This window comes from Cyprinodon tularosa, unplaced genomic scaffold (genome assembly GCF_016077235.1).
Source record: "Cyprinodon tularosa strain WSP-4 unplaced genomic scaffold, ASM1607723v1 ctg207, whole genome shotgun sequence".
NCBI lineage: Eukaryota > Metazoa > Chordata > Actinopteri > Cyprinodontiformes > Cyprinodontidae > Cyprinodon > Cyprinodon tularosa.
Window position 1 is genome coordinate 162,501 of NW_024038767.1, and position 24,089 is coordinate 186,589.

The 24,089-nt window shown below is 39.9% G+C and overlaps 1 protein-coding gene across 5 annotated transcripts in view; it reads left to right on the forward strand.

The window, feature by feature from the left end:
* The window catches only part of trim9 (tripartite motif containing 9), a 60,898-nt gene that overhangs the window by 7,132 nt on the left and 29,677 nt on the right, over window positions 1-24,089 (forward strand). For all 5 annotated transcript variants that reach the window (XM_038285129.1, XM_038285132.1, XM_038285130.1 and 2 more), the window contains exons 2-3: window positions 16,564-16,659; window positions 19,444-19,566. In XM_038285129.1, the coding sequence (XP_038141057.1) occupies window positions 16,564-16,659; window positions 19,444-19,566 (219 nt within the window). The remainder of the gene's footprint in view (window positions 1-16,563; window positions 16,660-19,443; window positions 19,567-24,089) is intronic.

Here is a 24,089-nt window from a genome sequence, read left to right on the forward strand (position 1 = left end):
CATAGCGACTCTTTTTGCAGTCGAGTTCAAGTGATTTCAAAGCATTTTCCTCTGGTGCATCTCTGGATTCTGCTTTTAATGTCAACATGAGTTTCAGCCTCAGTTATACAGGAAAGGCAGGCCTGACTGAAAAAGACACGAAGACAGATGCTCTGAAGGCTCTCATCCATGATGGCCCAAAAAGCAAGCTAATGAGGACAGACAGCGCAGGTGCTGGGACGACTATTAAAATTTTTTTTTTTTGTAAGGTTTAGATGGATGGATGGATGGATGGATGGATGGATGGATGGATGGATGGATGGATGGATGGATGGATGGATGGATGGATGGATGGATGGATGGATGGATGGATGGATGGATGCATGGATGGATGGATGGATGATGGATGGATGATGGATGGATGGATGGATGGATGGATGGATGCATGGATGGATGGATGGATGCATGGATGGATGCATGGATGGATGGATGGATGGATGCATGGATGGATGGATGGATGGATGATGGATGGATGGATGGATGGATGGATGGATGGATGGATGGATGGATGGATGGATGATGGATGGATGGATGGATGGATGGATGGATGATGGATGGATGGATGGATGGATGGATGGATGGATGGATGGATGGATGGATGGATGGATGATGGATGGATGGATGGATGGATGGATGGATGGATGGATGGATGGATGGATGGATGATGGATGGATGATGGATGGATGGATGGATGGATGGATGGATGGATGGATGGATGGATGGATGGATGGATGGATGGATGGAGAAATATAAATATGTTACCCTTTCAGTCCTTTTCCAGGCAAAAACACTTAAAGGTTTTTCCAAACGTTTTAAAAGACCATAGCGACTCTTTTTGCAGTCGAGTTCAAGTGATTTCAAAGCATTTTCCTCTGGTGCATCTCTGGATTCTGCTTTTAATGTCAACATGAGTTTCAGCCTCAGTTATACAGGAAAGGCAGGCCTGACTGAAAAAGACACGAAGACAGATGCTCTGAAGGCTCTCATCCATGATGGCCCAAAAAGCAAGCTAATGAGGACAGACAGCGCAGGTGCTGGGACGACTATTAAATTTTTTTTTTTTTGTAAGGTTTAGATGGATGGATGGATGGATGGATGGATGGATGGATGGATGGATGGATGGATGGATGGATGGATGCATGGATGGAAGGATGGATTCATGGATGGATGGATGGATGGATTCATGGATGGATGGATGGATGGATGGATGCATGGATGGATGGATGGATGGATGGATGGATGCATGGATGGATGGATGGATGGATGGATGGATGGATGGATGGATGCATGGATGGAAGGATGGATTCATGGATGGATGGATGGATGGATTCATGGATGGATGGATGGATGGATGCATGGATGGATGGATGGATGGATGGATGGATGGATGCATGGAGGGAAGGATGGATTCATGGATGGATGGATGGATGGATTCATGGATGGATGGATGGATGGATGGATGGATGGATGCATGGATGGATGGATGGATGGATGGATGGAAGGATGGATTCATGGATGGATGGATGGATGGATTCATGGATGGATGGATGGATGGATGCATGGATGGATGGATGGATCCATGGATGGATGGATGGATGGATGCATGGATGGATGGATGGATGGATGATGGATGGATGGATGCATGGATGGATGGATGGATGGATGGATGGATGGATGGATGATGGATGGATGGATGGATGGATGGATGGATGGATGGATAGATGGATGGATGGATGCATGGATGGAAGGATGGATTCATGGATGGATGGATTCATGGATGGATGGATGGATGGATGGATGCATGGATGGATGGATGGATGGATGCATGGATGGATGGATGGATGGATGGATGGATGCATGGATGGAAGGATGGATTCATGGATGGATGGATGGATGGATTCATGGATGGATGGATGGATGGATGCATGGATGGATGGATGGATGGATGGATGGATGGATGCATGGATGGAAGGATGGATTCATGGATGGATGGATGGATGGATGGATGCATGGATGGATGGATGGATGGATGGATGGATGGATGCATGGATGGATGGATGGATGGATGGATGGATGGATGGATGGATGGAAGGATGGATTCATGGATGGATGGATGGATGGATTCATGGATGGATGGATGGATGGATGCATGGATGGATGGATGGATCCATGGATGGATGGATGGATGGATGCATGGATGGATGGATGGATGGATGGATGGATGGATGATGGATGGATGGATGCATGGATGGATGGATGGATGGATGGATGGATGCATGGATGGATGGATGGATGGATGGATGATGGATGGATGGATGGATGGATGGATGGATGCATGGATGGATGGATGCATGGATGGATGAATGGATGGATGGATGGATGGATGGATGGATGCATGGATGGATGGATGGATGATGGATGGATGGATGGATGCATGGATGGATGGATGGATGATGGATGGATGGATGGATGCATGGATGGATGGATGGATGGATGGATGGATGGATGCATGGATGGATGGATGGATGGATGGATGCATGGATGGATGCATGGATGGATGGATGGATGCATGGATGGATGGATGGATGCATGGATGGATGGATGGATGGATGCATGGATGGATGGATGGATGGATGATGGATGGATGGATGGATGGATGATGGATGGATGGATGGATGGATGGATGGATGGATAGATGGATGCATGGATGGATGGATGGTGGATGGATGATGGTTGGATGGATGGATGGATGGATGGATGGATGGATGGATGCATGGATGGATGGATGGATGGATGATGGATGGATGGATGGATGGATGGATGGATGCATGGATGGATGATGGATGGATGATGGATGGATGGATGGATGGATGGATGGATGGATGGATGGATGCATGGATGGATGGATGGATGGATGGATGATGGATGGATGGATGGATGGATGGATGGATGGATGCATGGATGGATGGATGGATGGATGGATGCATGGATGGATGATGGATGGATGGATGGATGGATGCATAGATGGATGGATGGATGCATGGATGGATGCATGGATGGATGGATGCATGGATGGATGGATGCATGGATGGATGGATGGATGGATGGATGGATGGATGGATGGATGCATGGATGGATGGATGGATGCATGGATGGATGCATGGATGGATGGATGGATGCATGGATGGATGGATGGATGGATGATGGATGGATGGATGGATGGATGGATGATGGATGGATGGATGGATGGATGGATGATGGATGGATGGATGGATGGATGGAGAAATATAAATATGTTACCCTTTCAGTCCTTTTCCAGGCAAAAACACTTAAAGGTTTTTCCAAACGTTTTAAAAGACCATAGCGACTCTTTTTGCAGTCGAGTTCAAGTGATTTCAAAGCATTTTCCTCTGGTGCATCTCTGGATTCTGCTTTTAATGTCAACATGAGTTTCAGCCTCAGTTATACAGGAAAGGCAGGCCTGACTGAAAAAGACACGAAGACAGATGCTCTGAAGGCTCTCATCCATGATGGCCCAAAAAGCAAGCTAATGAGGACAGACAGCGCAGGTGCTGGGACGACTATTAAAAATCTCATTACAGTCTGGAGGCTGATGTTGTCAGAGGAAATGAGACAAAAGATCCTCATTTGTTTAGATACAGTCCTTTGTCAATCACATTTGTTTTATTCATAGTCTTTATTTGCATACAAATTTACTATTGGTATTTACACAAAGTACGCTTAAAATGAAGGGGTTTTTGTAATCATAATGCACAAGACTGCACAGCTGAAGAAATGGACATCGGGTTTCCCATGACTTTATTACTTGTATAATATCTTTTTTATTGTACATACAGGGGGCCAAAATAATTATGTGTGACACTGAAAAAAATAACCCATTTTTCAAATGTAATTTCCCTTTGAAAAGTGCTTCTATGTCTTGAAATGTTCATCGTTATTAACCTCCAATCTCAGTGCATTTGAGAAAATAATCCAAAACTGTGAAGCAGAAGTAATGGACAGATTAAAGACAGAAAACAAGGCTGCCACCACCGTGTTTCCCACTGGAAACAGTGTGGTTAGAAGATCACACTGCAGATCAACATTCAAGTAAATATCTTAAGAATTCAAGGGCAAAAAATGCATTTCTGTTTTTTTAAAACATCTTTAGCTGTCAAAAGGATTGAAACAATTATGTTAACACTTTTTATGCCACTGTCAATTTTGGACGTACATCGACCTTTTGTACCAAGACAGAATGGGAATGCAAAAGACGCAAAATTATTTTGTTTTAATCAACAGCAATTGTTGTTTTGAAAATGCTAGAAATACTTTTGAAACTTGTTTTTGGTTATTTCTGCTTAACTCTCTGGTGGATACCTTTTTTAAGTCATCTAGTCCATTTTAATGTCAATTTCTGCAATACATACAGAACATATTGAGGAATTGAAATTATGTTATTCTTAGTCCCTGTTACAACAGAAGTACAACTAATAAATGAAAGGTATAGTGAAGGATTTTCTTGAATTTATGAAAAGAGCCGCCCTCTGCACTTTAAAAAAAAATGCTCATGCACAACCCTGTACCCGCTCCTGAGAAGGAACGCCTATTAAACATTTTTGAGAACGTGCATGAGCCCATTACTCCTCGTGCACGCTCTGTTTAAAGCTACTGTGTGTAACTTTTAGCAACATCCAGCGGTCAGACTGCAGCAACATGAACATCTCCCCCCCAACAGTACGGCGAGCGTTACGGGACAAAATGTCTTCCACAACGTCTGCATCACCTACCTTCTCAAGTGATGAGGTTTGTTTACATAGATAATTTTACAGATAGTATTTCATTAGTCTGTGTAGGGTATAGATTTCATGTAGACTTAAGATAATAAATATACCCGTTATTTTTTCTACATCGTTGTGACGTTTTGGCGATCTCGCAATCGCTAGTTTGTTGGCTCTGCGCTGCCGTAGCGCAAAGATGTCTGCCTCCATGGCTGCGAGACCCGCTCCTATGTAATTATAAATAACGAATTCTAAGGCAACGCAAATATTAAGGTTAAGAGGCTGAGCTCGTAGATGATGATAAATAACATAGTTATGTATAATATACTACATTTCTGACTGTATATCCCTGTAATTATTACACACTGTAGCTTTAAAAGTTGCTTTTTGCATCTCTCATAAAAGCTTACTTTCCAAAAGAGGATTTTGAATTTTTCAATTATGTCAGACTCACCACCGGTGAGTGAAGATGGGGATGAGCACGAAGGATGGCCTCCATGAACATATCACCATAATGATTGACAATTAGGAGAACCACCTATTTTGATGATCCATTCAGAAAAAGAACATCCTCCACTATTCATTTAAGAAGAGAATAATGAGTTTTGATCTAAGACAATGTTTAAATAATAACAGTATAGAATATTTACTATTATGTGCACACAAAAAAACAAGATCTTTACCACTTGTCAGACTTCAGTACTTCAGGCCCAATATTCTGCACCTTTTTGTTGTGTCTCTATTTTAACACAACGGAATCAAATGATGATGTTAAGCCATATGATTCAGGCTGGTTGGAACAGAGAAATGTCTAAAAGTTGCAGAAAACTGACCCGAGTTATACACCCCCGATAACTCAACACAGGTAAACTATTAACCACTGAAAACCTTGTCACAGAAAATTCACAGTTTATTTGATGTTGATGGTTTGGGATAGTCGAGTTGCTAATAACTATTGTTGTAATTGCCTTTTAAAGGTGACGTCCAAAACAATCACTTCGTTATTAAAAGAGTAATACCTTAATGTAAATTAACATTAAAGCTAATATTCCTGCTGTTTTCCATCTTTTTTGTAAGATTTTGGGACTTTTCTTTTCCACTCTTCTACATAATGACAAATTAATAGAAGCCCAGAGGCCTGTAATGGTTGCATGTACCAGATCCAAAGTATGTCGCTTCTTATTTGAGATTCCGAGCAGATAAGACTCGTCTGCTCAACTGTTTGAGAATGCAGCGTGATGACACGGAGGAGGGCCGGAGCTCGGAGAGAATGAATTTTCACAGTGGGCGTTTAGCTGGATGATGCTCCATTACTGCCAGTAACATTTACCCCTCAAGCTGCATGTAAGGAGATTAACCGTGCAAATGTTAATGAAAGAAGGAGATACAGAGAAGGAAAATGAGGGCAAGGGAGTGACTCCAAAATGCCTGAAGAGAGGAAGCAACACTCTGACTGAGGAGAGAGACGAGGATTATTCATTTTCAGTGTGATAACTTTTTCTTTCTTTATCGGCACAGAAAACTCCACCTTGCTTCACTGAAAGTATTTTTATTTTGATATATTAGGAAATGAAGATGATACATGATTAACAAACAAGATTTATACATATAGTGTTTAAGTCTCTGCTATTAATGCTCCTTCCTCATCTTTTTGTATATCTTTTTACCTTCTGTCTGTTAATAAATGTGCCTTTTGAGCCAGTTTCTCTTAGATTGTACATACATCACCATAAATGTTATGAATTCAAAAATGATCCGGAAAAAATAATGTTTTGTTCAGTATATACAGCATCACTGAACTATGCAGGATGCATGCCAGGCCCATTAGTGGCAGTGTGAAACGTTAAAAAACTGTCAACAGAAATCCCAGACATGTCAGACAGCTTGTGGAAGGTAACTAAGGCTACGTGGCAGTAAATAGGCACATGTGGGTTACAGAGAGAAAGAGAATATCATAATCGCACAACCTGGATCTAGAAGTAAATGCACTGTTGGAACTGGTTCTAAAAATGATCATTTTTGGTCACCCTAAATGCTGGATCTGGGTGAAAGCAACATCTAAAAAAAAACTGAGAGATGCAAAAAATATGATCTCCGTGTTACAGAGCTACAATTTTCTGCCTTTATTATCTTATTGCAGTTCATGTCTTTACAAATCTTAAAATGTTATATAACACTTGTGAGTTTTGAAGCAAACATTAGCTTAATTGAGTTGTATTAAAGGATATTTGGGTCAATATACTGTCACGACTCAGAACAGAGGGACCCAGTGTTCCAGACAAGACAGACGGTGGGATAACTCAAAAACGTTAATTTAAAGGAATAGTACACCCAAAACATGATTAGCCTTCATTTTCTACTCACCCCCATGCTGAACAACACTCTGGAGTACTTTTTTGATATCTCAAATGCATCTGGAGATCTGGGAGGCTTCTTGCTGTCTGCTGACATTCAAATAATGGAGGTCTATGGCGCCCGAGACAGAAAGGTCCATAAAAGTCCACAAAAACGTGTCAATATTCCTCCATACTGCTCGTCCAATGTATTCCAAGTGTCCTGAGTGGGTAGCATCCAGAATTTACTCGAAACGAAGTCATTTAGAATGTTTTTAGAGCATAAACAGTAGTGTATAGGATTTCCTGAAAGCGCGCGCCTGCACGTTCCTGACGCTACGGAAACCGCGGCAGACCAAACCAGATGAAAGTGCGCATTCAGCTCGGCAAAGAACTCATGCTCTTCCTCAACACTGAAGTCCTCAGACATTTTTCTTTCGTTGTTTCTTTCTTTGCACAGGTAAACAGCACATTTCTTCTTCTACGCTTGCATTATCGGCAGAGCAGAGGCTGAATGCGCACTTTCATCTGGTTTGGTCTGCCGCGGTTTCCGTAGCGTCGTGAACGTGCACGCGCGCGCTTTCAGGAAATCCTATATACTACTGTTTATGCTCTAAAAACATTCTAAATGACTTCGTTTGGAGTAAATTCTGGATGCTACCCACTCAGGACACTTGGAATACATTGGACGAGCAGTATGGAGGAATATTGACACGTTTTTTGTGGACTTTTATGGACCTTTCTGCCTCGGGCGCCATAGACCTCCATTATTTGAATGTCAGCAGACAGCAAGAAGCCTCCCAGATCTCCAGATGCATTTGAGATATCAAAAAAGTACTCCAGAGTGTTGTTCAGCATGGGGGGGAGTAGAAAATGAAGGCTAATCATGTTTTGGGTGTACTATTCCTTTAAAATAGCAGCGACTACGGCGTCTAAGGCAGGAGCCTCTACAGGAGAGAAACACAGGTTAGTGACCACAATAATCTAATGGATGATGATTATGGACATGCGAGTCACTAATCTGGTTTAACAGTGCAGTCCATGCCCAAAGAACAAGGATGATTCCAGCTGTTTAGCTGGAACAGAGAGTTTCAGACGCTGAAGCCTAGAAGGCTGCAGAACTGGTAGATCAGATCCAAGCAGATGAGGGTAGACAGGATAATCCACAGGGTGAAGTCAAGAGGCAGATCCAGGTTCAGTCCACAGTAGAAATGAGCAGATGTCCAAAGACAGGTCAGGCAAACCGATCAGACGGGGGCAGGCAGGCTCAAAGGGGCGAAGACAGAAACAAATCAGGATCAGGCAATCAGAAAACTATTAGAATGCTAGAAAACTCTCACACCAAAGGCTCAAGAGTAATCTGGCACTGATGGCTGGGACCAAGCAGTTTAAATAGAGGCAGGAGCAGGTGGATCAGAGGAGCAGTAATGAGAAACCAGGCAAGTTTAGACAATTAAGCCAACCATCAGCGGCAAAATCATGACATATAATCCACTCGGAGCGCATCAGTGCTGCATGTGGGCTGCCCTCCTAAAAAAACTTACCTATACAATGAGAGGATTTAATCTAGAGATGGATGTTTATTGTCTTTACAACCCATGACTTCTGATTCTGCTGATCCAAAGTTGTCTGCTACTGTACCAGATTTCAAAACATGGAGGCAGATTTTTAAAATCTTGCCTCAATGTAGTATTGCCAGGTGCTTTTAGAGGCCTGGGTGCCTAGAATAAGAATTACTTTATTGATCCCTTGCAGGAAATTCCAACTAAACAAAATGTTGTTGTGTAATTAATTCATTAACTAACGACTGTGTAAATAATGCAAAATGTTTCAAAATTGACTAGTCTAGATATTTTTTGTTACTTGTTCTTCCATTTTGTGATGGTTAGAATCAGTGATTGCCTTTTAAATATTGAATAATGAAATTATATTTTAAATGAACCATTACCCACTAAGGTGGGTTTTCAATCCCTATACATTGCTGCACTCATCTCTGTTTGTAACCTGTCTGGTCTGTCAGTTTCTGCTGAAAAGAATCCATCCCCATACCACAATGCTGCCAATACCGTGCTTCACTGTGTGCCTGGTGATTAGAGTGCTCTGGTTTTTCTTCAAGCATGATGCCTTCCATTCTTACCAACAGTGTGTAATAAATTTGAAACAAAGAAGAAAAGCTTTTTTTGTGCGTCCTTGCTTGTATTGTTAGTCACCCATTTGGTATAAGGGTGTAGAGTAAATGAATTTAGAAGAAGTGAAGGGCTGTGGATATTTTTTTAGATGCACATTAGTGTTTTTTATCTGCAAGTTTTCTTCTGTTTACTTTAGTTTTTTGCTAATTTTACATCTGAATTTCACCAATGTGGAACTATAGAGGTATTCTATTCTGTTCTGTTCTATTCTATTCTATTCTAGTAGTCAGTGCTTTACAGTCTGGTGACTCTTAAATGATACCTGATGAGAGCCTTACTCGTCCTTGCTTGTATTGTTAGTCACCCCTGCCCCGGATCCATTAGTGCTACATATATAAAGTCTGTTGGTTTAAACAGTCCTTCGTTGTTTTAATTGTTGCAAGAGTTCCAAAGTTGTTTCTGTAAATTGTTAAACCTCCTTGTACATTATTGATGACAACAGATTTCCAAAATGAATTATGCATCAGACACTTACTGTAGGTGCTGCTTGTGGGAAAATTTATCTCATGTGGGATCTTGTTAAACGTGGAAGCGTACTCTGGTTGAGTCAAAACTCTTTCAACATGAATAAATGCTTCGTTTTCAACAGCAGGAAAAAGCTTCCAAAGGGAGAGAATAGAACCAAGATGTTTTTAATCTGCACTCTCTAAGGACTGAATCAACCCATGTAAATAACCGCATTCCTTCATGTAGTCTCTGGCTGCAGAATCTACTAGAATGTGCACAATTTCCCTGATTTAGCAGCTTTTTACACAAAAAGGGTAGGGCTTGCTTTTTATGTGTTTGCAGCTACCGTTTTACTAAAGTGAATCAAGACAAACTATTTGACCCTGAAGCGTAAAAAAGAGCAGTGCACTTTTGTTGAAACTAGGTTATAGACTTTTTTCGAATGCGTCTTTTTAATTAAAAAGGTGTGTCTACCTCCCTCTTTCCTTGAACTTCCCTTTTCACCATGAAAATTTCATCCCAAACTGCCTCAGCCACCCATCTGATATTACAACCTTTCCTATGATGTATTGGCACAATTGCTGATATAATATGTACAAAATCCCCTGAAGCTGCTGAGGAATTATTCATGTCATGCAGGTGTCCCCTCTCTCTCTTAATCACACAGATGATTGGTGTCCCCTAAATAGCAGGGACAACCTTAGCTGATCCCAGAAATCTCAGCAAACCCTTCCATAAACATTCAAAGCAGCCATTGTCCTCTGTCCCAGCCTGGTAAAGGATGAAGCTTTCTCTCTGACTGTCCCTGATCAAAAAGCAGTTTAACCCTGAAGCTAGCTTGATGTCGCTTTGCATTAATGCAAGTGATAAGTCATTCAGCCGAAGCTTAAAATAAATTTAAATATTCTCTCAGAGGAACCGGCAGCAGCCAGACATAAAATCACAAGAGCATGATTGATGTCACAACATTTAAATATATTACCCCAGAAACACATGAAAATGGAAATGCAAATGTGTTGATATGTGAATATGTTGTACGCCAAGCTTTTTAGTGACACATCTCATCCGTCATCATATGAGTCGTTTTCCCTGTACAAAATACAAAAAGAAACTTTAATGTATTTTATTGGAATTTTATGTGATGCAACAACACAAAGTACTTTATAATTGGGAAATGGAAAGAAATAGACTTAATACTTTGTATAACTGCAGTTTTGCTTCTTTTCCAGCCACTTCTTTTTGGAGTATGTCTCTACCAGTTTGGTATATCTACAGACAAATAAGTTTGCCAATTTTAAGTAAACTTGTTCAGACTGGATGGACTTATGCTCCCCCGCTCTTGTTCCATAAGGTTTGCTAGCTGGTTGCCACTCCGCTAAAGCAAATATTTAAAATAGCTGTTCAGAGGGAAAACAACCTCTGCATGGTCTTTGCTTTTTAAGTTAGCACCAAGGCTTTAAAGCTTGACCAATGTTCACCTTCATTTTGCACCTTTTTTTGTTTCGTATCTTTTTGCAACATAGAAATGCAACATAGAGGAAGTCTGTCTTCCCATAAGTGTCATGGTGTTACAAAGTTCAGACCCAAATGCAGAAAACCGAACGGAGAGACCAGGGAAAAGGTTTAACAGGTTTTATTGAAGAGGATAAACAGAGGGAGAAGTGTTGCTCTGAACACTGCTCAACCGGAACTGTAAAGTGAGGGGAAGACACAGCGGTTAGTTCAGGCTCAGTGGGGAATTTGACACGTGAACTTGGAGAAGAGGATTTGGTTGCTGACTTACGTTTCCAGGGATGTTGTTGTATCCTTGACTCCTGTCTGTGTGCCGTGGTTCCAGTGTTTGTCTGATTCAGTGGAGGGCGGAACAGGGTTTACCCAGAACGTGGTTGTTGGTGAATGGAGAAACTGACTACCACTCAGATTTCCTGCGGTACTTGAACGGGTCGTAGTGGAGAATAATCCCTTTCTCAGTAAGAAGCTCAAACGATCTCTTGGGGAAAGTGGAACCAAACCTCCTGTTTGAACCCCAGCTCAGTTTGAAGCTCAGTTGATCCTTCCAGGGAGAGAAGGTCCGAGAAATCCATTTTGCCAGTTTTCCGAGAGGCAAAGACAAAAACAAAGTTAAACTCAGGTTGACAAAAACTCAGTTTGACTCAGCAAACTCAGCTTGGCTAGAGTACCCTATACTGGCAAACACTCTGGTGTTGAAGTAGTGGCAGTCAGCAGCTTAAGAGCACTTTGTTTAACGAGGAAACCATCAGCAGGTGTGTGTGGAGGCGGACCAGAACCAGGCGCCTCCTGGTGGATGAAGAGAGACAAACCCAGAAACACAAACACAAAAAACAGGAGTCCTGACAATAAGTCTCTCTTCTCACATGTCGCCATGCAGGCCTTGGCACTGCGGTCGTTGTAGAGCAGGAGGAACCTGTGAGCTGTGCAGGAATGAAAGAGTCTCCACTTTCCTCTGACCTGCTTTTTAAGGACTGAGCTCTGCAGGCTCTCTAACAGACACTGTGATAAAATTGCCTCCAGATAATCAAATGCTTTTCATTTCATCTGCTCACTTGCTGAACGCAGGCAGACTATTAACTGGGTAAAGCAAGAACTCACTTAATGTGTCTCAATGTATCACAGAAGGAAAGTTAAAGGATGGAGGAATAATGCAACTTTTCGTTAGGTCAGGGAGAAGGTCAGGAATGAGAAACCTGCCTGTTCTGTGACAAAACCAACAGAGTGTGAACTAAAGCTGTGGACAGATTGAGTGTGATCGGCAAGATGTGGAGGTGATGGAAGCTGCTGATAGATTCAGGCTGACAGGAGCTTTTCTTAAGACACAAGGAGAAAAAATGTTTTTTCTGTTTAAACAGAAGTTCAAGTTTATGTATTTTAATCTACATTAGTTATTAATGAGCATGGAGCCAGTAGGCTGTTAACTTTATCAAGCATTAAGAAAAAATATAGCTCTGCCCATCAGCCTTATAAAGCTCGTCACATTTGGTTTGTTTAATATCTGCACAAATTGAAGCTGAAAATAACAGTTTCTGGCAATACTGACTTATCCAGGAAGGATTTATGCTTTATATTCATTAGTTTTAAAAACTTATTTATTCTAACTGGCTAACTAACTTTGGTCTAAACAACCAAAGACATTATCAGACACGATCTATTCCATATCTTAGATGGACTGGTCACAGTTTATTGTCGAGGACCAAAGTCTATAGGCACAGCATGGTGAGTTTTGGTGATTCTATAAAATATTAATATTATATATTAGAAGAAAACAAAGGGATGTAGATGGAGACATGAAACTGAATAGAGACACAAAGGAGTCATCACCCATCCATAAATCTTACCTTTTCATTTTAAAATATGTTTGTTTGACTTTGGGCTTCAGTTACAAAAGTACCTTGTTTTTTTTTTTGTGGACTCGTTGTTTAAACCAGAAAAGCCCACAAGAGCGCACTTTCCACAAACCACCATCCTTGTCCTCCTTCTGTACTGACGTCGGTACTGATGGAGTGCTAACATTAGCATTCTTGCTATAACTCTATTTCACCCAAAGGGGCGATTCCAACTATCAGGTTCTCACCTGCAAGCAGTTGGTGAGTGTTTCTGCCTGTGCAACTTTTAACCTAAAAGGGAAACAGTGGTGAATGAGGCATGACAAACTGCTAATGTCACTTTCCCTACCTCCACATAAATACATGCACAAACAAAGCAACTTATCATGCGTATCCTCACAAAACAAAGAAAGGGTCCAAATGAGCTTCATTACATTTTTTTCTCTCCTATAAATTATTAAACTTGAAATCAAAGACCGTTTAGGAAGGATTTTGAACGTAAAATACTGTGCCAGGTTACGACTGAAATAATGACTGAGATAGAAATAACAAGATTAATTTAAAAACAATGCAAAGAGTATAAATAAACTACAGTACTGATATGACTAATCCCAATTGGCAAAAACTATAGATAATGGCAAGACATAATGCATAACATGGAATATGCTGAAAAAAAACAAGAACCAAATGAAGCTATCTTCTGAAATGCAGATCCTGTCGACCTGTTTATACTGCAGGGAAATCTTTGAATTTAAGCACTACATGGGAGGAAAGATGCCTTTTCAGAAGAGTCGATCTCTAGAGACGGTAAAATATGAGTCCCTTGTTAACAAAGAGGAAGCTCTGAGCAAAGTTAGAAAGTTTACATTCCAATCTTTGTTCAGCTGTTGCCTCTCAGACCATCTCTAGTTTTGTGGGCTAATGTCGGTGGCAGCTGTCACTTTTTTTTCCCAAACCCTGAGGCCAAAGGTCGGCTGTTGGCCCTCGCAGGCTGGCTCCCATTTGGTCGACTAACGTCATTTACCAGAAGCCTTGATGTGCTGATTTTATTTTACAGCTTTTTCCACTGGATCAGCTGAAAGCTGTTTTTTTATTGCTATCAGCCATAGCAGATACATTTTCTCCATTTCAATAAGAAAAAAAAAACAACGGAAGACAATATGTTCACCAACTGTTCACTCAACCAAACCATTTTCCCACAGGGTCAGGCCCCATATTCGCTCTCCCTGTCACCTCCATCTTCACACGGCCTTGTTGTCCATACATGTTAGCAAGTCAACCCTTCTCTCATGCTATCCAAACAGAAGTTCTTCTGTGTCATCGCACATATCCAACAGTGGCATTTCCTGTCATGTGTGCTGAGCTCAGCTCGCCACAGGAGCCCAGCAGCTGTAATCCAATAATAACAATCCAAACATCATTGTGGAGCATTCTTTTATTTTTGTGGGCAGACTAGAGCAGCCCTGACAGGACATTTTGTCACTAGGAGATTCCACATCCTTCTACTTTTTGACCTTATAACCGGGGTTTAAACAATTTGCGACTGTCTGGCTGTGTATTTACTGGACCGGGCCGCCTTTTACAGTTGCTTTTCGTTTCTCTGCTTCTGTCTCCTTGAACCCCAATCAGCCTCTTCAGATGGCCTCTTTTTTGCTAAAGAGTACACATGTACACATTTTGTTGTGCCTTCATTCAGCCCTTATTGAATTACAACTGACCAAAAAATATCAATCATTCAAAGCTGCTGCCACGTTAACTTTCTGTTGATCGTAATAGTTCAGCCTTCATAGGTAAATAAAAGAATGAGAAAAATTATCTTCAATAGCGAACACTACCAAACCATTGGCAAAATCCTGTTTGGCTGTAAGACTGTTGGAGCTTGGCCTGTTTTCCAGTGTAGTCCTGTTTCTCTGACTGTGACTAACTGGATGTGCTCTCTTCATCCTCTGACATGGGAGCTGGCTCGGAGCTCGTCTGCCTGGCTGTGTGTTTCCTGGACGGGGCCGCCTGTGGAGCTGGTTGACAGTTGCCTTTTGTATCTATGCTTCTTTTTCTATCTCTGCTTCTGTCTCCTTGAACCCCAGTGGGCCTCAGCAGATGGCCGCTCACACTGAGCCTGGTTCTGCTGGAGGTTTCTTCCTGTTCAAAGGGAGTTTTTCCTCTCCACTGTCGCTCCAAGCATGCTTAGTGTGAGGGATTGCTGAAGAGTCAATGAGTCGATGCAAACAACTGGTTTTCCTTAGAAAACTTTAAATCAATGTGACTGGATGATCTAGTGAACTGTAAAGTGCTTTGAGATGACATGTGTTGTGAATTGGCGCTATAGAAATAAACTGAATTGAATTGAATCTCTAAGACCAGAAATTGATTCTCGTTTCAGCTGCCAAGTCATAGTTGTGAAAGATTTCATGGCTCAAAAAGCTGTTGCATCACACACTTGATATTTTGAGATTTTCTTGCCACTTATATCACAAATCCCCTGCTGAGGTAAAAAAAAAAAAAACAGCAGTTTGAAAACCCCTTATTTGGTTTACGAAGGATTAAAAAAAGTCAGTTATTTCCTCTAAAAAATGTAATATGAAGTCCTGTATACAAATGATCTAGTAAAAGATTATATATATATTTTGTACATGAATGGCTCACTAATAAAAACTATCACAGAGAAAGAAATATCAACAGTGTGGGACGAACCGAGGCTTCAAGAGGCAGAGAATTTAACTTAAAACACAAAGTATTCAACATGTAATGGTTTAGCTATTGGCATGCTCTATGTATATCAGCATCCATCATGGTTTAGTTACCTTTACCATCAGCCAGGCATCGTCTGCTTTCACTGGAAAGTGAGTTGACCCCAGTTCTAACTGTGAGATGTCTAAACGACTGCAGCTATTCCCTAATCAATCATATTAGGGAAATCATTTTTCAGAAGGATGAACCAGAGCGATGTGACAGTTGCATTTTCACCAGTCTGTTTTTCTCTCCGTGTTGTCGCTAATTGTTTTTTTCCTTACAATATTGTTTTTCTTCAGTCTTTATTTATGATCACCTTTTTGATAGTAGAAAAATATATTTTCTTCATTCTGCCAGAAAGGCCTTCCTGAGGGTTTTTGACCAAATCTTTAGTTTCTGACCTGCAAACTGTCTGTTAGACCAGTAAAGCAGGAAATCAGTCAATTCTGGTTAGCAGCCATTTTTGGGTGGATCTCTACAAAATAAAATGTTAAAATTCCTTTTTTTTAATGGAAAGATGAGGTATTAATGTGCTTTTTAGCTGATGTTGGAGTTTAATTTGAAAACCATACAATTTGACACTATTGTAATGATGTGTTGCTGAAATACGTTGTAAGAGAAACAATTCCTCCTTTAGTCTGTATTGTTGTGCACAGTGAAACTGTTCCCTCCTTGGTGTAATGCTGGTGTTTGTTCTCCACAGGGTCAGCTTTCCCACGCCTTAAACGGTCTTTCAGACCGAGCCACCGAGGCAAAGGAGTTCTTGGTTCAGCTAAGAAACATGGTGCAGCATATCCAGGTACTTACGCATTCATCCAAGCAAGAAGATAATTATGTTTCCCTTTATTGCAACCTCCTAAAATCTACATAAAACACACCTGCTTCTAATCTAACTTGTGCTTTTTCTTATTAACAAGCTTCTGTCATTTAGCTGCATGTAGAGTTACTGTAATAAGGAAAAAAACATTGTGATAAAAGTTTTATTGACTATTTTTTAAAAGCTGTCTTGAAAGGTAATTTTATCCTACCTTTACAAAGATAAGTTGGGGTGTTTGTGGACTAGAGTTAAGTTATACTTATAAGGCTTCCTCAGGTGAACCACATGAAGTCACATAAAGTCATGAAACCTCAAAGTTAAAATATGCAGCTTGGTGAAATAATAAAAAAAATTAAATAAGAGACAACATTGGCTGAAATTGATGACTAGTGAATTTCTCATGATGCTGATGACACTGTGGTATACAGCATGTTGGATTTAGAAGCCTGCGTGAAGACAAAGCCAGATGAAGCTGCTGTCAGCCTAATATGGCGATTAGAGCAGTAAGGTGGGATTAAGGGCCTCCATTGATAATCATCCCACACTTAGACACATGTATTTACAGAGTGCTGCTCTGAGGAACTCAATATTACAGATGTTTGAAAATAGAAAGCAATATTTTTCAAGGATTATTTAATTTTTAACAGTCATATTTTTATAACAATAGTTTAAATTTGTACTTTTTTATTTATAAAACAATGTGTAGAAGTGTGGAGCATTAGGGATGCAAAAATGTGTGTATTTGTAGATTTACCAGAGAAAGTATGTTCATAAACTGTTATAAACTTGGAATCAAACACATATGATTATGTACTTGAAATACATTTTAAATCAATCGATCAATCAGGAATTGTTTATGGAGCTTTTCTCATACCATCAAATGTAACATTTACCATTTACCAAATGTAACACAAAGAAAATGTTTCTACGGAGTTTAAAACAAGAAAGCAAACAACCATTGAAAAAATGCAAAGAAAGTAATTTTAATTTATTTTAATTTGAAATTAAGTATATAACGGCAAATATCTGGAATTTTAAAGGCGTGTAAATAAAGCAAAAAGGAGGTAAAGGCTATATAACCTTGGAGAGTGGCAGCATAGTGGTTAGGGCATAGACCTTGGAATCCTTAAGGTTGTAACTTAAAAACCCACTCCCACAGACTGCCCATCTGGCTCTCTGGCAAGACCCTTAACCCCACACTGCTCCCTGGGGGCCACACTATGGCAGCCCACTGCTCCCCAAGGGGAGGGGTCAAATGTAGAGGTACATTTCTCCAATGTGTGATCAATAAAGTTCAATTATTATTTATTGAACTGTTGAACTGTAAAGTGCCTTGAGATGACATGTGTTGTGAATTTGGCGCTATATAAATAAACTGAATTGAATTGAAATTTATTAACCTTAAATTGAAGTTTTTATGGATTTAAATTTAAATTTTATGGATTTAAATTATATTTAAGACACAGAGGTGGGTAGTAATTAGTTCCATTTATTATTTAAGTAATAATTTGGGGGGAAAAAGTACTTTTATGAATAGGTTTACTCTGCTGTACTTCTTACTTTTAAGTGAGTAATATTCGTGTGAACTATCGCTACTCCTTCTCTGTCCTCTGTGAGTAATTTGAACTATTCCAAAATCAGGTAAACATACAATAAACAGTGAAAGTTTGTTGCCTTCTCCTAACATGCATACAGGTATCATTGTGTGCATTGGTTTTATAAGTTTTATGTTGAAAAAAAATATTGGTTAAAGTATTTCTTCTGAATGAATTTGTTCTTTTTTATTCATGACATTTATTTGTTATTCTTTAGGCGTTTCAGTCTTTAAAATGCCAGAACCTGCATATAAAGTCTGTTTGCCACCATAATTGTCATGAAACGGTGTTTGTTTGGAGGACCCAAATGCAGAGACCAGTTGGCAGAGGTGAATTAAAGTCGGTTTATTCAGGTTCACAGGTCCAGGGACAGGAATCAAAGTCCAACAGAAAACAACAAACGAACCTGAACCAAGGAGACATCTGGGGTAAACCAAAACTAGGAGCCAGGGAGAGACGAGGTACACAGACAGAAGTTAGACGAGGATCCAGCAACAGGAACTGAAGAGGGAGGCTTTTAAAGGGGACAGAGACAAAGAGAGGGCTAACGAGGGAATTGAAAACAGGTGAAGGCAGAACAGAAAACAGAGCAAGGGAGGACACAAGAGGGCAGCAGAGGACAACAAATGGAAAACCAAGAAAAACAGGAACAAACAGACCAAGACTCTGACAATAATTTATAAACATTAAATCTGATGTTATTATCCAACATTTACCTTTTTACCGAATACTTTTCAACTTTTCCTTGAGTAATTTATTGGATCACTATTTTTTACTTGAGTAAAAAAAATGTTAAAGTAGTGCTCCAACTCTCTTAAGACATTTGCAATATAAAGAATAACGCACATGAATTTTCTTAAAATTTGAGAGAAAAAATTGTTGCTAAGCTTTGAGTAAAACCAGGTTAAAAAAGATTTGAATTTGCGTCTAAAACCCTGTCCACTTACAGGGTCCCTCATGTCTTCAGGAAAGCTTTTCTAAAGCATCGTTGTTATGGAATAAATTTACCAGCAGGTTGATTCCTAAAACAATTAGATTTTTAAGCCAGTATATATCAGTGCATCTATGCTGTTATTTAACCACATGCACATAGGAAGCTGACACCATGAAGGGAAGTCAGTAGGTGTTTTTGGGCGGCTCATGTCTGTAATGGGTTTTATTTATCCATCAGGAAAATGGTGTGGAGTTTGAGGCCTGTCTGGTGGCGCAGTGCGATGCACTCATCGACGCCTTGAACCGACGCAAGGCTCAGCTTCTGGCTCAAGTGAACAAGGAGCACGAACACAAGCTTAAGGTGAGCAACACCCATCCAAATCAGGTGGAACCATGTCTGCATGTTTCCGCTAAAACGCACAGTTTGGTGCGTGACTTCCACACTGCTCGAAAACAAAAGAGAGGGAAAACGGAGGCTGTAACACTAAATGATGCATGAGCTTTCACTGAAAATTAAGTTTCAAATTGGAATGAGAAAACAGAATCTGGTGCCTTTGTTGCTTCTCAGTAAATCAGATTGAGCTGCCATAAACTGGAGCTATTACTTGCCCTGAGGGGAGTCAATCTGTCATCATTTCCTGCAACATAAAATGTTTCTCTGCAGCACAAGTACTTAAAAAAACACCTTGTTTTAGAATATTGTTTTTAAGGTTATAGATTTGCTCTATAATGTGTATTTTTATTAGTTTCTGACTTTATGGGTTTGATAAAGATTTGGAAAATAGCAGTCTTTATTTTGATAATTTCTGAAGTATTTCTTGCTGTATTTTCCGTCAAAGCCTCCACAGCAAGTGGAACTAGACCTAGAAATGAGAGGAGGATGAGGAGAGACACATTTGTTTTTGTACAGCATCCAATTTCATGCTTGGACGCTGTGCAGAATCAGGGTTTAACACGTGTAGGTGGGTTGAACAACACAGCCTGTGCATGGCAACATGTGAGCAGACTTACACACAGCATAGACAAACAAGATTCGCAGAATTTAACAGGAGTTTCATCTTTACTTATAGCTGTTTTTCTTCTCTTATTTACTGAAATAAAGGTTTTTTTGCGAAGGACAGTGCAGCACACTGAAAAACTTCTGTTCTTCAATTCAAATCAAATAGTCCCAACAGTTTGGGAGTGGGAAGTTATTGGAGAAGAACTGCATTTAATACCTTGCAAAATTCCCCTCCACAGTTTGTCCCATTCCAAACACGAACTTTGTAATATATCATTTAGATATATCTACTTTATGTGATAGATTTGATTTCATGCTCCATAGGAACCCATTTAGGAACCCTCCACCAGCTTTGCCCACTTAAAGATTAAAATGTTTGGACATTCTTTCTCGCAGGAAGCTCAAACTCAGTCTGATTGAATTAAAATTCTATTTTCTTTAAATAGTTTGTGTTTAGCTTCATCCTTCATCCTACTTCGCTGCCAGACCTGCCTGCAGAAACATATTAAAAGGGCGGCACGCTTTTCAACAAACATTTTTTTTTCCTTCAGGCTTAAAAATGGGTCTTTGATCACTCCTACAGTGCTGAGAGAATAAAATGTCATTCAATAGAAATCTACCAAAATAAAAAAAATAAAAAATAGACAATGAAAAATGCATTGTGCTATGCTACGGCTATGCAATTAACTCAAACATATCAATCAACATAAGCACTGACATCATGCTGAACACTGACTGAAGTAAACATTCATACAAGGAGAGGTAAATCCAGCAACACTTGGGAATCTTTACAAATCTTGCATCAGAAACAAATACTCTTTAGAATGGTGTCTTTCCCCAAGCTGTGAAGGCAATCATCCACCTGCTGCCAGACACTTATCTTCCTATTTAACATTTGAAGTCTCCTCTAACGATGCTAGTTCTTCACATTTTTCTATACCTTATGTTTGTGTATTATAGGTGCATTTGGAGCCAGGCTATTAAAAAAGTCCTTTGGTGACATAATGACAGTAAAGAGTCTTAATTCAGCAAGGGAGCACAAAGATTAAAGGGTTTCCGTCTATCATTAAAAAACATTAAAAGTCATAAAATTCTTATTCTTTAAATTAAGGCCTTAATTGGCTTTAAAAATCATTAAATGTGTTTATAGTGGCATTTAAAGTGGTTAGTTAAAGGAAGAAAAAAAAGGTTTATAAAAACTATTTTGTCAGATATATTAGAATTAACTGAGAGCATTAAAAGAGCATTAAATTAGAGTAACTCATTGCTGTCTATACCCCGGATTAAAGCAAAGTGTTATTCTTGTGCTTGCAACTAACCCAATTTGTGTTTGGGTGAGTATGTGTGGGAGGTGTATGGAAGCATCGGTGTGGGTCAGAGAGAAAAACTTATCAGGACATTTTGTGTAATGTTGTCACGCTTCTCCTGTGGCTGAATAAACCAAAATATTTCCTGGAATTTGACTGCTTCTTTGAAAAACAAAAAAACATGCAAAATACTCAGATATGAGGAAGAAGAAAGCTTATATTATTGCTTCTTTTTACATTTTTATCACATGACTGTGCACCTTAAAGTAAGCCATGCTGCTCTTGGGGACTGATTTTTGATTATTTTTGGATTGCCAGAAAACATAATCACTTCTACAGCCCATAATGTGTTACCTTGCACATGTCAGGTTGGTGCACATGTGCACTACAAAGTGAATCCTAATGCAGGTAGCAGGCCTGAAATTGCTCTTAATCACATAAGTTACCTGCAGAGTTACTTAGGCAACACATTATTGCTGCTTTTCAGGATTTTATTTTTACTTTTTCAGTTAGGAGGGATGTTTTTGTGGAATCCCTGATAGGAGCTTGCATGCATTAAACATTGCTAGACTATATGCTTTAGCTGACAACAGCTTTACCCAATGGGGACCTTTTTTCCCCCCTGTAGACCCATATATTAATTGAAGTATACTAAAACAGCAGGATTCAATTTAGTATAAAAAGTCTTAAAAAATACCGACAATCTGTCTGAGAAGAAACTGTGGTTGCAAATGATGCAGCATCCTTGCTACAGCCTCTCACTCCTCTCCTGTGTTTCACGGCCCCTAACACTGAAGACTGGCCGTCACCATGGTGACCAGTTTAGCTTGCTGTTGTGAAGCCATGGATACGAGAGGTAGTCCTTCATTGCATGAGTCAGGTTAATTTTTTTCTATCTCTCAGAACATCAGGAAGTCTGTTCCGTGTGTTTGTTGAAGGAGAGGGCAGAGGCGGAGGCTGGTTTTATAGAGGTTTGTCACATGGAGAGGTTACAAAAGCTCCTCTACCGAGTCTCGCTCTAACGCCCACACAGACATGTGATGCTGCCTGGATTTGAGTGGAAATGGAAATGCAAAACTGAGCCAGCTCAGAGAAATAAAGAAAGAGTTGTTTCTACATTTCAAAATATGACAGCCACAAATCTCAATGAAATTTATTGGGAATTTTTTGTGATGGACCAAAACAAAATGGAGGTTATTTGCAAAGGGTGAAAAGGGTGCATGACTTCGTAATTGTTTTGTAACAAAAAAATGTCTCATCTCCCATTTTAATTATTCAAATTAATTTCACTGCAATCTTAGCTGCAGCTCTGCAAGTTCTTTGGTCACGGCAGTACAGAAACTTCCCTTGTCAGGGTGTTTATCGACAGAAAGCAGACTGTGAAAGTTATTCTGATTCTGATACCAGTATAGGAAATGTCTCAGATACTGCTGAAAATGCAGGCATATTATTGGCGAATATTGGAGTCCAGGCGTCGACTGGATACCATGTCATTTAAAGGTATAGCGCATGATGTTGTTTTTCCGGCTGGATCATTAAAATAAGTGGTCCACCTAATCGTCAGTCATTCTGATGATATATGTAAGGCCGTCCTACGTGCTCGTCCCCATTTTCACTTGCAGCTGGTGAGTCTGACATAGTGTTGAAAAAGTAAGCTTGTGTGAGTGATGCAAACAGCAACTTTTAAACAGAGCTTGCACGAGGAGAAATGGGCTCCTGCACGCTCTAGACCGCGTTTGGTTTAACAGCCGTTTAATAGCTTGGTAATACTACTACTACTACTACTACCAATACTACTTGTGTTTTTTAATACTGTGCTGTTTTAAAAAGAAATGGCTTAAATTTGCTGTATTAATTCATGTTTCCATTTAAAGGTTTAACCTCTGCAAGGCCTTATCACAATAATAATAATGCAGTCGTGCAGGTTTATTAGGATTCTATAAATATATATAATCATATAACAAACAGCTGTGCATTAAAATGTCACTAGGTGACTATGAACCATTTAAAGCCCTGTGTAAGAAATCAATGCATAGATATGTCAACATTTTTTTCAGCTGAAAAAAAAAAAATCTAAATTAAGGAATACTCTACCAATGGAAGAGTGTAAAAAAGATAGCACATAACATAGCTAGAAACCATCAATCAGGCTCTAAATCTGGATGTAGGGATGGACTCAGACCGGAACCTTTAGAGCAGGGGTGTCAAACTGGTTCCAGAAAGGACCGTGTGGCTACAGATTCTCTTTGCAACCAAAACAATAACCCAACAGACTCCAGTCATCCCTTCAAGTGAGTCCAGTATTAAAACGATGACTTGATGAGGTGAATGGAGTCTGGTGCTATTGTTTGGTTGGAAAAAAAACCTGCAGCCACAAGGCCCTTTCTGGAACGAGTTCGACACCCCTGCTTTAGAGCCGCATAAAGACAGTAACAAAATCAGCCTTTTATCACAGAAAGAATATTTCAAAGGACCTTGAAAAACAAATTCATGTGTTTATCTATAGCAGAATTTCTTCCTACAACAGCATCTTCACAGGCTTGAATAAAAAGTTCAGTCCAGAATGCCTCTGCCTCC